Below are 14,624 nucleotides of genomic sequence, written 5' to 3'. Positions count from 1 at the left end.
AGCATGTGCTGAGACTCTCAGTCCGAGTCTGAAGCCACGGACATTTCTGTTCCTTTGCCTGAAGTGAAGGTTACATTTCAGTGTTATGCTGTCTATGGTTTATGGAGTAATAAACCTGGTGAAATTTTAAAGGAACGTGCCTCATGTTTGTCTCCCGCTGCACCTAAGCGAGTCACATCCCTACAATACAAATTAAAACATTTTTTTACCATTCTTTGTAGTTAGAGTTGGGGTTAGAGTTGGGCTTAGGGTTGTGTTAGGATTGGGCTTACAGTTGTGTTAGGGTTGAGCTAGGGTTAGTGTTTGGGTTAGGCTTGTTTTAGGGTTGAAGTTAGATTTGTAGCTTTTTCAAAAGTAAAAAAAATTGTGACAATATGACGGCTAGTGTTGAGTGCAAGTGCTCGCTACTGGAGTTTGCATCGGGTGTTCGGGTATGCACGGAGTATCGCGATCACTGCATGTTTTTTTGGAGTGTCTAAGAGCTGCAAAACATGTCACTCGAGCACCCGCGAAATTTGGTGCATACCCGGGCAAAGTGGAGTAGCGAGCACTTGCGCCCAACATTAATGACGACATATTCAATATAACAACCTAATTTTATGAAATTCTGCGTCATACCTGTGGGTTCAAAATGCTCAGTATTCCCCTGGATAAAATCCTTGAGGGGAGTGGTTTGCAAAATGGGGTCATTTGTGGTGGTTTCCACTGTTGAGGCACATCAGAGGGTCTCGATTCCAGCCAATTCTGCGTTCAAAAAGTCAAACTATGCTCCTCCCTTCCTAGCCCTACCGTCTGCCCTAACAGTATATTTCCCCCACATATGGGGTATCGGCGTACTCAGGAGAAATTGCGCAACAACTTTAGTGGACCATTTTCTCATGTCACCCATGTGAAAATAAAACAGTTTGGGTCTAAAATAATTTTTTTGTGAAAAAAGTTACATGTTCATTTTTTCCTTCCACATTTCTTCAGTTCTCGTGAAGCAACTAAAGGGTTAATGAACTTCTTGAATGTGGTTTTGAACACCTTGAGGGGTGCAGATTTTATTATAGTGTCACTTTTGGGTATTTTCTGTCATATAGGCCCCTCAAAGTCATTTCAAATGTGAGGTGGTCCCTAAAAAATGTTTTTGTAAATTTTGTTGGAAAAATGAGAAATCGCTGATCAACTTTTAGCCCTTATAATTTCTTAACAAAATATGTTTCCAAAATTGAGCTTATGCAAGGTAGACGTGTATTAAATGTTATTTATGAACTATTTTGTGTGACATGACTCTCTGGTTTAAGGGCACAAAAAAATTAAACGTTTGAAAATTGCTAAATTTTCAAACTTTTTGCCAAATTTCTGTTTCTTTTTCTTAAATAAATGCAAGTCATAGCAAATAAATTGGTCATTAAGGTCAAAATTGGCTCAGTCACTAAGGGTACCGTTACACCTAGCGATGCACCAGCGATCCCGACCAGCGATATGACGCTGTCAGGATCGCTGGTGCATCGCTAGGTGGTCGCTAGTGAGCTGCCACTCAGGCAGATCTCACTAGCGACATCGCTGGGGACGGGGATCGCTACTTACCTGTCAGACGGGGCGATCCTGCGTCCTCCTGCCCGGCTCCACGTGTCGCTCGTCGTCACAGCAGGAAGCCCAGCAGGAAGCGCCCGACGAGGAATGGTCCAGCAGCTTCTCGCGCGATCAGCGATAACCAGCGGGGGAGCCGGTCGGAGGTAAGTATCACATGCAGCGATATCGCTAGCAATATCGCTGCAACGTCACAAAATCGGTGACTTTGCAGCGATATTGCTAGCGATATCACAGTGTGTAACGGGGGCTTAAGTGGTTAACAGATAGTGAACATGGTAATTTAAAAATAATACATATTGTGAAATTGCACTTTTTGTTTGCAATTTCAAAGCACTTGGAATTGCTTTCCCACTTTACAGTGCATCAAATAATGAAGTGAATGCTGTGATTCAAAAGTACAACTTGTCACGCCAAAAACAAGCCCTCATATTGTTCTGTAGGTGAAAAAATAACAAGCTATGGCTATTAGAGGAAGGGGAGGAAAAAAAATGAAAATGAAAAACTGAAATTGGCTCAGCGTGAAGGGGTTAAATACAGGTTTGAAAGCTGCAGCGCTATATCATTTGTGTTTCTCATTTGTTTTAACAGAACTTAAAGAAAAAATAAAATGTAATAAACCCCCAGAAATAGAACATGGGAGTGCAATTCTGAGTCTAGAGAGTTACCACAGTGGTGATGCGCTTCAGTACAAGTGCGCTGATGGATATGAAATACAAGGACAAAAGGAAATTACATGCAGAAAGGGTAAATGGCCACAGCCTCCTAAATGCATTGGTGAGTAATTCCATATAGACCCATAGCTACACTTTATTTTGCTAGTTGCATTTTATTCCCTACTAGCTGAAGAGCCCGGCGTTGCCCGGGCATAGTAACTAACTACGGTTAGTTATAACAAATTATAATGATTATATCTATATATATATAAAGCTGAGCGTATAGCCCCGCCCACTCCGCATAGCCACATTCACTGTAATATCCCACATCATCCCGTCAGCCAGAGCTACGGACTACTACCCCTAATATCCCACATCAATTTGGCTTCTCAAGTCATCAGACAGTTCTTTGGTCTTCTTTCTTTTCTCCATGCTCAATGTGGTACACACAAGGACACAGGACAGAGGTTGAGTTAACTTTAATCCATGTCAACTGGCTGCAAGTGTGATTTAGTTATTGCCAACACCTGTTAGGTGCAACAGGTAAGATACAGGTGCTGTTAATTACACAAATTAGAGAAGCATCACATCATTTTTCGAAGTGCCAATACTTTTGTCCACCCTCTTTTTTATGTTTGGTGTGGAATTATATCCAATTTGGCTTTTGTTGTTTTTGTGTTTTTTCATTTAAGACAAATTAAATGAAGATAATACCAAAGAATTTGTGTTTGCAATCATTTTCAGGAAGAAACTGAGTATTATCTGACAGAATTGCAGGGGTGTCAATACTTTTGGCCACAACTGTACATACATTCCGTTTTATATATAGAGATAACTGAATTTGATATTGATTTTTTTTTTTCAAAAAATCTGTCAAAAAACAGTAAATATTATGTGATAAAGGCCTTGATAGAATATTTAGAACTAAATATTTTTTTTACTTTTTTAATTGTTGTATTTCAAGTGCCACACATTGCTTTTCTTATGGTTTGAGTCTGATAACTTGTAAAGGATGAGACGTATTTGTCAGTGCCAGTGAGGTACCTAACAATTATTAACTGATTTCTATCAAATCGCGCCACGCTGTGCTGGGCAGTAGAGCTGCTGAAAAGAAGCACTGCAGAGACTGGAGCAGTGGAGGAATAGGGAGAGGTGAGTATGTATTTATGTTTTTAAATCAGTGAGTATATTGTGGTGTCAATAATACTGTATGGAGTACTATGGGGTATGCATGAAACTATATGTATTATATGGAGGATTATGAGGGCTGCATTATACTCTATGGAGGACTATGGAGGGTACTGTTTAGAGGACTATAGGGTGTACATTATATTGTATGGAGGACTATGGGGTCCATTTTAGTATATGGAAGACTATGGGGGGTGTATTATACAATATGAATGACTATGAGATGCATTATACTATATGGAGGATTATGGGGGTGCATTATACTATACCGAAGACATCAGACAATACAAAGGTGACATCAACCCCACAAATATGAACCCTGCTTGCCACCGCTACAGGAAAAGTGGAAAGAGCCAGGCAAAGTGCCAGAATTGGCACATCTAATAGATGTGCTTTTCTGGGCGGCTGTGGACTGCTATTTTTAGAATGTGGGGGATTAATATCCATGGCCCCTTACTAGCCTGAGAATACCAATCCCCAGCTTTCAGCTTTAGTTTTGCTAGTTGTCAAAAATGGGGGGGACCCTACAGGTTATTTTATTTATTTATTTTATTAAAAAAAAAAAAAACAGCATGGGGACCCCTTTATTCTTGATAACCAGCCTTGATGACGCTAACCGCTAAGGGTTGCAGCCCCCAGCTGTCAGTTTTGCCTGGCTGGTTAGCAAAAAAAACAGGGGAACCCACACCGGTTTATTTATTTATAGCGCAGGCAACTGATGAATATTCCCATCAGCCATTCCTGCTCTCACTGTTATTAGCGGTAGCAGGTGTAGGATGATGGGAGTAATAGTCCCAACAGCCGCCGCCTGCACTCACTGTTATCACATGAACATAACTCTCATCATTCTCCCCTGGTCGGCAGAGTAGGGGAGAATGATCCGAGTGGTCTTCAGCACCTAGCACCAAGGAACAGCGCTAACTGTACTGCTGCTTCCCTGGCGCCAGTGCGTGTGGTACTGATGTGGCACACGGTTGCCACAAGTATTACACACACAGACATAGATATCTTCGGTACCGGTTTTTCCAGTACCGGAAATATCAGGCCGTTTTAAAAAGGCTTTAAGGTGCTTCTACCCAAGACTCTATGAGGGCCACAGTGAAGCATGAAAAAAGCTCACATCATGGTAAGAGTTCCAGTATCTTGTGTCGCTATACCACAGCAGAGGGTAATATAGAAACATACTCCTTCTTGTGAAGAGCAGGTTTACCAGCTAGCTAAGGTATTAGCTACCCAATGGGTATGAGGAATTACTACACCAGAGGAATCTGTAAACTGATGCCTGAGTATGCCACATCAGATAGTGATGGCTAAATTTTTACAAATATGTATTTCCCACTATCTCATTTAACCCTTCTGGAGCAAGAGTGCATAGTTTAAAAATGGGGTGTTCCCCATAGCTTAAGGATTCTCTGTTAAAGGGGTTGTCCTGTCCACTACTACTGACCTCCCTTGCAGGCTCCATTCCAGCGATGTCAGTCCTCACTCTCCCAGAGCTCACATGAGATTTCTACTTCACATGAACCCTGTGCTCAATCAGCGATGGCGTCACTGTCCCTGCCTTCAGACCTATAAGTAATCAAGAGGAAGCGAGAGCTGCAGTTGCCCAGTCACTTCCTTTTGATTATTTATATGTCTGAAGGTGGGGACAGTGACACCAGTGCTGATTGAGCGCAAGGCTCACATGTCATAACAAATGCACATGAGCCCCGGAAATGCGAGTGTCGACACCACTGGAATGGCAACAGCATGGGAGGTGAGTATCGATGTTATTTTAACAGGGCAAACATTCAGGATGAGAAGGGGTTGTCCTAGTAGTGGACAGTCCCTGTAATTAATTTCCCATAACAATTTGGGTGAAACTCAGGGATTTGCTCTAGTATCTTTAATTTCAGGAAATTGGGATCTTTATGGTGTGCAAAATAGTAATCTTTAGATAAGATATGGTGGAGTACCCCAATTTGTTATATTCTGTCAATATCTTTTTAAGGGCACTCATCCTTTCTTATCGGCCTTTTAGAGTCCCTTTGGGGATTTGGTTTTGAAATACCAGTCTGGCAGAACCTCACCGGGAAATCAATGTGTGTTAAAAGGTTAGAAATGAATGAAAATATAAGAAAAAAACACTAGTAAAATATAAACATAAAAAACAATTAGCTGTTTGTTAGTGAAATAATCTGCAAAATTTATAAATATGCTATATATGTAAAAACAGTTAACATTTTATCAGCACTGGAAATGTTTCTAAGGAGTAAATTGTATATTATTCTAATGTCTTTTCTGTATATATTTCAGTTAACAATGAATATTGTCAATCGCCACCAGCAATAATCAATGGTGACCTCATTGAAGCTCCACTGGACACCTATGAAAATGGCTCCTCTGTGGACTATAAATGTCGCAGTTTCCACCTGATGGAGGGGTCTAAAACTGTGTACTGTGTACGTGGATCCTGGTCTGTGCTGCCCAAATGCTTACGTAAGTATGAAGTTCTATAGAGTGTGTTTAGTATAACAAATCATGTGATGAGCATCATAGTGAATATTAGATTATAAAATCCACTCTAACACTAAAAAGTTATTAGAGACAATTGAAGGTCAATTCCCACAAACGGACAAATTATTTGCACTATTTAGGGCCTCCGTAGGGTGCTACCGTATATTTTATTCTGGGTAGAAATGGCTTCAAAATAATTATTGACTAGGAAAAATACATTTTTGTGGAATGTTAGCCATTAGATAGAAAAATATTACAAATTGTGGCTGACACCTTTTAATGGCTAACTGAAAAGTTGGTAACAAATAGCAAGCTTTTGAGACTACTTCTCTTCATCAGGCATTATGAACCACACAGACTGTCTCATGAATGGCACCAATTTTTGGTTAACATCTGTAACAATTTTATTTGTTGGAGTCGGGGAGGGAGCATTTGATATATTAACTAACAAAATGTCCTTCTGGTGTATGTGTCTAACTATTACTATGAAGAGGAGGATGAATGAACTCATGGAGATCAACATCCGACACTGCGGAGACACCATCACGTGTTTCTCAACGCAGTAATTCTAGAGCACTGCCCCCATCCCTTATGGAAAATATGTAAAACATGCAAAACAGAAGCCGCAGAGACACCATCACGTTTCTCAACGCAAGCAGTGACCAGCCAGGTCTTTGCCCGGGAAGGAACAACCACGGGAAGGGCAGTCTCCAATGAAGGAAACCACCTATGCCAAAACATGGTATCCATCCACATACAGCTGTTTCGGGGTATTGCCCCTCATCAGTGTGGAGTAGGAAACTGGCTGGTAGGAGCAATTCCTAGTAAAAAGACTATGAAGAGGAGGATGAATGAACTCATGGAGATCAACATCCGACACTGCGGAGACACCATCACGTGTTTCTCAACGCAGTGATTCTAGAGCACTGCCCCCATCCCTTATGGGAAATATGTAAAACATGCAAAACAGAAGCCGCGGAGACACCATCACGTGTTTCTCAACGCAAGCAGTGACCAGCCAGGTCTTTGCCCGGGAAGGAACAACCACGGGAAGGGCAGTCTCCAATGAAGGAAACCACCTATGCCAAAACATGGTATCCATCCACATACAGCTGTTTCGGGGTATTGCCCCTCATCGGTGTGGAGTAGGAAACTGGCTGGTAGGAGCAATGCCTAGTAAAAAGACTATGAAGAGGAGGATGAATGAACTCATGGAGATCAACATCCGACACTGCGGAGACACCATCACGTTTTTCTCAACGCAGTGATTCTAGAGCACTGCCCCCATCCCTTATGGGAAATATGTAAAACATGCAAAACAGAAGCCGCGGAGACACCATCACGTGTTTCTCAACGCAAGCAGTGACCAGCCAGGTCTTTGCCTGGGAAGGAACAACCACGGGAAGGGCAGTCTCCAATGAAGGAAACCACCTATGCCAAAACATGGTATCCATCCACATACAGCTGTTTCAGGGTATTGCCCCTCATCAGTGTGGAGTAGGAAACTGGCTGGTAGAAGCAATGCCTAGTAAAAAGACTATGAAGAGGAGGATGAATGAACTCATGGAGATCAACATCCGACACTGCGGAGACACCATAACGTGTTTCTCAACGCAGTGATTCTAGAGCACTGCCCCCATCCCTTATGGGAAATATGTAAAACATGCAAAACAGAAGCCGCGGAGACACCATCACGTGTTTCTCAACGCAAGCAGTGACCAGCCAGGTCTTTGCCCGGGAAGGAACAACCACGGGAAGGGCAGTCTCCAATTAAGGAAACCACCTATGCCAAAACATGGTATCCATCCACATACAGCTGTTTCGGGGTATTGCCCCTCATCAGTGTGGAGTAGGAAACTGGCTGGTAGGAGCAATGCCTAGTAAAAAGACTATGAAGAGGAGGATGAATGAACTCATGGAGATCAACATCCGACACTGCGGAGACACCATCACGTGTTTCTCAACGCAATGATTCTAGAGCACTGCCCCCATCCCTTATGGGAAATATGTAAAACATGCAAAACAGAAGCCGCGGAGACACCATCACGTGTTTCTCAACGCAAGCAGTGACCAGCCAGGTCTTTGCCCGGGAAGGAACAACCACGGTCTCTTTGGAGACTGCCCTTTCCGTGGTTGTTCCTTCCCGGGCAAAGACCTGGCTGGTCACTGCTTGCGTTGAGAAACACGTGATGGTGTCTCCGCGGCTTCTGTTTTGCATGTTTTACATATTTCCCATAAGGGATGGGGGCAGTGCTCTAGAATCAATGCGCTGAGAAACACGTGATGGTGTCTCCGCAGTGTCGGATGTTGATCTCCATGAGTTCATTCATCCTCCTCTTCATAGTCTTTTTACTAGGCATTGCTCCTACCAGCTAGTTTCCTACTCCACACTGATGAGGGGCAATACCCCGAAACAGCTGTATGTGGATGGATACCATGTTTTGGCATAGGTGGTTTCTTTCATTGGAGACTGCCCTTCCCGTGGTTGTTCCTTCCCGGGCAAAGACCAGGCTGGTCACTGCTTGCACTGAGAAACACGTGATGGTGTTTCCGTGGCTTCTGTTTTGCATGTTTTACATATTTCCTATAAGGGATGGGGGCAGTGCTCTAGAATCACTGCATTGAGAAACACGTGATGGTGTCTCCGCAGTGTCGGATGTTGATCTCCATGAGTTCATTCATCCTCCTCTTCATAGTCTTTTTACTAGGCATTGCTCCTACCAGCCAGTTTCCTACTCCACACTGATGAGGGGCAATACCCCGAAACAGCTGTATGTGGATGGATACCATGTTTTGGCATAGGTGGTTTCCTTCATTGGAGACTGCCCTTCCCGTGGTTGTTCCTTCCTGGGCAAAGACCAGGCTTGTCACTGCTTGCATTGAGAAACACGTGATGGTGTCTCCGCGGCTTCTGTTTTGCATGTTTTACATATTTCCCATAAGGGATGGGGGCAGTGCTCTAGAATCACTGCGTTGAGAAACACGTGATGGTGTCTCCGCAGTGTCGGATGTTGAGCTCCATGAGTTCATTCATCCTCCTCTTCATAGTCTTTTTACTAGGCATTGCTCCTACCAGTTTCCTACTCCACACTGATGAGGGGCAATACCCCGAAACAGCTGTATGTGGATGGATACTATGTTTTGGCATAGGTGGTTTCCTTCATTGGAGACTGCCCTTCCCGTGGTTGTTCCTTCCCGGGCAAAGACCTGGCTGGTCACTGCTTGCGTTGAGAAACACGTGATGGTGTCTCCGCGGCTTCTGCTTTGCATGTTTTAACTATTACTATAACCTGGGTGGCCTTGTGAAATGTAAAAAAGCCACAACTTCATTGAACTGTCCAAAATGCAATACAAGACTTCTATGGGTTAAGTGTAGAAACTAATGTAAAAATATGCATCTAATTGTATGATAGAAGTCAAGCATAAAGTTTACGATCTAGTATACTCTGTACATTTAAACTGGAATATTGCATGAACTTACATTGCTTCTTAAAGGACACATGTATCTCGCACTCTGTAGAGCCCTGCACCCTCACTGTGGGTGACATCAAAGAGAGAAATTTAGAGCTTCAATGGAGGTCAGACCTACACTCAAAATTTTTACATGGTGATATGGTGGAATTTCAGTGCATGGAAGGTTTTGAGCTGCCGATGTACACTGAAGTAAAAGGACTCTGCAAAAATGGCCACATTCAGTATCCTTCCTGCAAAAAGAAAGGTATAAAATAAGCTACATATTCATTATCCCTCATCGCTAAACCAGTGAATTGACTTACATAAATCTCTCTTTCTTTGCCTAGAATCATTGAAATCTTGTGGTCCTCCTCCAAAAGTAGAGCACAGTGTAGGTAATTTCTCGCAACCAATGTATGACTCTGGCTCGGTGATTGTGTACCATTGTTCAGAACATCACTTCTTGAATGGCGACAGTGCAATTCACTGCTCAGATGGGCACTGGGGATCTCCCCCAACTTGTATAGGTAAAGTATTATTTTATGCACCCAGATATACTGCCATGGACATAGATAAAATCATGAATGTTTGGTTAGTGCCATGAACTCTTTAAACTTGCGTATTTATAGCATATAATTTTCCCTTTTAGGTTTATTTTACAATCAACCATCTATTTTCAACATTTTTTGGAGTATTGAGCTCTTTTTTCACAAATGCAGTGAAAAAGCAGCAAAAATGGTGACTTGGTAGCATTAATACTAAAAAGAAAACAATAATTAGCATCTAAAATATTTCTGGGAAAGTCAACCCCATATTGCTTATTGAGAATTGTGCTCAGACAAGTGGAAGAGGTCATTATTGTTTTCCCAAGCGCAGTGCATGGGGAGCTGCAACAGTTCGCAGTAGGGCATGTTTTTGACTCCCTGCTCCTGCTCTCCTCTCTGTCAAACTACATAAGACAGAACAACTTTAAAGTGGTTTCCCACAAACATAAGGACATTTTAATCAATACATATTGGAATAATAATTTCCACAATTGGATGTGTTTTATTAAAATGTTTCTGTGCTGACATAATTTTATAATTGTGCCCCTGCTGTGTACTGTGTAATGGCCGTGTCTGACCGTACATGAACACGGTCTGATCATACCACAGCTCCTGGGCAGGGGAGGAAGCAAAAGAGAGAATACAGACATTATAGCACGGGATCACAGCTGATTCTTTCTTTGAAGTAAAAGATTTTTAGCACAGGCAGAGAAATGTTTTATCTCACAAAACGAATCCGCTGTGATCCCATGCTGTCCTGTCTGTATACTCGTTTCCCCCCCTTTCCAGGAGATGTGGTATGATCAGACCATGTTGCTGCACGGGCAGTACACAGCATGCCACACATGGATGACATTCGTATGTCACCAGCATGACACATACTGGTGCCTAAAAAGAAGCGGTATAGTTCTCACTGTTCCCATGCGCCGGCTGTTGAAACTCTCAGTATTGGCACCTGTTCTCCTTGTGATCAGCTCGACCAGGCGACAATGATGGGAGTTGTATTCAGCACCCGCTGTGTAAAACAAACGAGCAATTTTCAGAACCAGCAGAGGGAAAGCCCACAGCTGGGGGCTGATGTTAGTAATGTGGGAAAAGGGACAATATCCCAAAAGGTTCCCCGGCTATTAATAACAGCTCTCAGCTGTTTACCAAGCCTTTCTTTACTGAATTTACAGGGGACCTCCAGAAAAAAATGTCTTAGGGTCTCCCTATAAATTCAAATCAGCAAACGCTAGATAGCTTGGAAAGGGGACAGAGATATTGCCCCACCCCCCCTTCCAGGCTACCAACATCAGCCTTCAGTCACCCCAGAAATGGTGCAGCCATAAGATGTGCCAAATCTGGCACTTAGTCTCGCTCTTCCCACTTGCCATGTGGTTGTGGCACGTGGGGTAATAGGATTGGGGTTGCGGTCAGCTTTGTGTTGTCAGCTGACATCAAGTCCAAGGTTTAGTAAGGGAGAGGCGTCTATAACTTGCCCCCATTATTAACCCCATAAGTTTTAAATAAACACACAGCAAGAATAAAATCCTGTATTTGAAATAAAACTCAGCACCCTGTTTTGCACATTTATCAATAGATACTATGCAGTAAGCAAATAAATAGTAGTAATGCATGTAAAAAACATATGATGCTTAGGGGCGTCTTTCACCTCAGCGGGTATACCGCGGTTCCATTGACGCGTCTCTCCACTTCAGCGGTCACACCGCAGGACTCTGATAGCCTGAGGGGTCAGCGCCATTATGAAATAAGTGACAAGGTCTGTCACACCAGCGCTCTCCTTATAATTAATTCAGAGAAGTTCTGATGAAGATCCGTTGTTGGATCGAAAACGTTTAACACAATTTGGATGCAAATAAAACGAAGTCAAAGTCATTTTGCCATTTGAGTGCCAAGTTTTTTCATAGTATTACGTGGGCTGGAGACCCTACTTGTGCACCAAGTACCATTTATTTGAAGAGTGCCTTGTTGTTTCTATCTCATAGTGTACCAGATAGTTTAGGACTTAGGACATAAGATAAGTAGTATAAGCTAGATGGCTGTAGTTAGGTAGTGACCTTAGGGTAAGGTAAGACTTAATGTTTGGAACTAGCCTATAGTGGCAGGGTCTTCGTGTTAGAGCAAGTGACTGCTTGCTAGAGTTAGGGCTGAATAGCAAGGTAGCATACACAGTGTTCTTGGCAGTACGAGGTCTTACTAGAATTTCCTGTAATGTCTAGAGCTCAAGGCTTGATTCAGGTGCTATGGCAAGCACTCTAATCCCCTTCCGTGCAGAAGACGATTGACGTGGAGTCACTGGTGGGAGAAGTAATGGACCTTGGGGGTACTGCTGGACTGGGCTGGGGATCCCTGTGACTGACAGCACTAGTGAAAGCAGGGATAGTCCAGATAGAATGGAAGGAAAATCTGCAAGTGTACTATGCTGTGGAAACAAGAAACGGCAAGTAATGTGCCGGATACTACGAGTTGCAATATGATGCACATGGACTGTTGAGTAAACGTATGTCTTGAAACGAACTGGATGTCCCGATTCATGTGCGGCAGCTCCTGAAACTAAAGACATGGAATCAACTGGGCCTGCAGCCTACAAGTGAATGCAACACATCCCAAGGCACATTTGATCTGGGACACAAATTTTCTGTTGAGTGCCAGGGCGACATGAAGTAGCAGCTTATCCATGACTACAGCCCTCTGGTACCCTACACAAAACACAGTCAGGCCCATTTGGCCCCCTGTCTATTGTGAGGCCATCTGCCACAAAGGCGAGTCACTAGAGTTAGGAACCATCCTGATTGGGTACAACTTGTTGCGGTGGGATGGCTTTTTTGCTGTTTGAATCAAAATAGTATCAGCTATGTACCCTATGTTTTTACATGCATTATTACTACTTATATACTTACTGAAGGTATCTATTCATTGTTTTTATTCTCGGTATTGTCTGTTAATGGCCACTGTGTGAATGTGAAGCTGCACATTGCTCTTATACTAAGAAGAATGCTGGCCGATGGTTTCGCTTTAGCATTAGTTTCTTATACTTGATGCATTTGGGGGATGGGCCACTTCCCTTTGGGCTGCGTACCTTATTTTTACCTTTGCACAGGCAGGTGAAACAGTCAGGACCAGGCCCTGTTCTGCCCTCATCTATTTTGAGGCCTGCTGGCACATACCGAGATGAGTCCTTAGAGTCATTTATTAGGTACACCATGTCATGGTTGGATGTTTTTTACCCTCTTTTGATTAAAACAGTGTTAATCAAGTACCCTATGTTTTTTTTACATGTATTATTGGTATTTATTTACGTTACAGGGTAAACATCCATTGTTTTTTGTAGAATTTTATGTGTTTCATATTTAATGTTTCCTTTTCTATTATATTAAATGCTAAAATCTAGAAAGTCTTCAATATGCTTTTTTTCCCCTATGATTACAGAACCATGTGTTATATCCACAGAGGAGATGGACAGAAGCCACGTGCGTTTGAAATGGAACTTTGATAGCAATTTTTTCTTACACGGAGAGTTTGTGGATTTTGTATGTAAATCTGGATTTGAAAACTATGAGTATAAAATGTCTTATGCTTTAAGAAGTCAGTGCAGATTTGGGAATCTTACTTATCCAAAATGTGTACCACGACAAAGATAAATGTATAAATCTGTATGTATATGTGTATGGAGTACAAAAATCATTAACTGGTAAAATATTTTAAAAGGTACTAAACATAATCTTACACCAAAAAAGAAAACGGATGGCACTCACCGATTAAAATCTTCTTTATTCCAATACTTTAAAGCATCGGCATAGGGAGGATGGGAGCGGGAGTGGAAATGACAACAGCCGTTTTGCGCTGCAGTAGCGCTTCTACTGGTCTCACAGGAGAGCGGGACTGGCCTCACCTCTTAACAGAGGAAGATAGTCAACCCCGCCCCGGTGTTTAAACACATGTGCAGCAGCTACCCTTGACAATTAAAATGCTTTTGAAAAACAAATGCAAACAACACACAAATACAATAAAAGCGGCTTATTGCAAAAAAATAGACATGTCCAATCTTTCATTTAAACCAGCGGATTCCTGCGCTCGAGTGCGCATAATCCAAATGGCCTTTCTTTTTAACAGAAGCTTATGTAAATCTCCTCCTTGTGCTGGAAGAGACACCCTTTCCAGGCCAGCAAAAGAAAGCACCTCTAGATTTTCTCCATGGAATTCCCTAACATGTTTAATTAAACGTGGAACACCCTTACCTGACCAGATCGAGTTGTAGTGCTCTCTGAACCTCACGTACAGAGGGCGAATGGTCTTACCGATATAGAAAGCCTTACAGCGACACAAAACAACATAAACCACCTGCAAAGCGACCCATGTGGTTTATGTTGTTTTGTGTCGCTGTAAGGCTTTTTATATCAGTTAAGAGATGAGGCCAGTCCCACTCTCCTGTGAGACCAGTAGAAGTGCTACTGCAGCGCGAAACGGCTGTCGTCATTTCCACTCCGGCTCCCATCCTCCCTATGCCGATGTTTTAAAGTATTGGAATAAAGAAGATTTTAACCGGTGAGTGCCATCCATTTTCTTTTTTGGTGTAGCCGCTGCGACTAATTGCTTTGGAATGGCACCCCGGTTTATGGAGCACTTCCCATAGTACGCATATTTGCAGTACCAGCTTACACAGCTATTTGTGCAATGAATGAGCTTCCCGGCTGTGCGGATTAACACT

At 42.6% G+C, this 14,624-nt stretch overlaps 1 protein-coding gene across 1 annotated transcript in view; it reads left to right on the top strand.

Annotated features, from left to right (window-relative positions):
- The window catches only part of LOC141096336 (coagulation factor XIII B chain-like), a 103,368-nt gene extending 89,700 nt beyond the window's left edge, over window positions 1-13,668 (top strand). Inside the window, exons 7-11 of the mRNA XM_073582869.1 lie at window positions 2,167-2,352; window positions 5,715-5,897; window positions 9,436-9,633; window positions 9,716-9,895; window positions 13,346-13,668. Coding sequence (XP_073438970.1) covers window positions 2,167-2,352; window positions 5,715-5,897; window positions 9,436-9,633; window positions 9,716-9,895; window positions 13,346-13,557 — 959 coding nt within the window. The 3' untranslated portion in view covers window positions 13,558-13,668. The remainder of the gene's footprint in view (window positions 1-2,166; window positions 2,353-5,714; window positions 5,898-9,435; window positions 9,634-9,715; window positions 9,896-13,345) is intronic.
- Window positions 13,669-14,624: the final 956 nt, after the last annotated feature.

This window comes from Dendrobates tinctorius, unplaced genomic scaffold (genome assembly GCF_039654945.1).
Source record: "Dendrobates tinctorius isolate UK_male_01 unplaced genomic scaffold, ASM3965494v1 ptg000074l, whole genome shotgun sequence".
NCBI classification, from domain to species: domain Eukaryota; kingdom Metazoa; phylum Chordata; class Amphibia; order Anura; family Dendrobatidae; genus Dendrobates; species Dendrobates tinctorius.
Note: the sequence above shows the minus strand (reverse complement) of the source record. Positions and strands in the feature narration are given on the sequence as shown.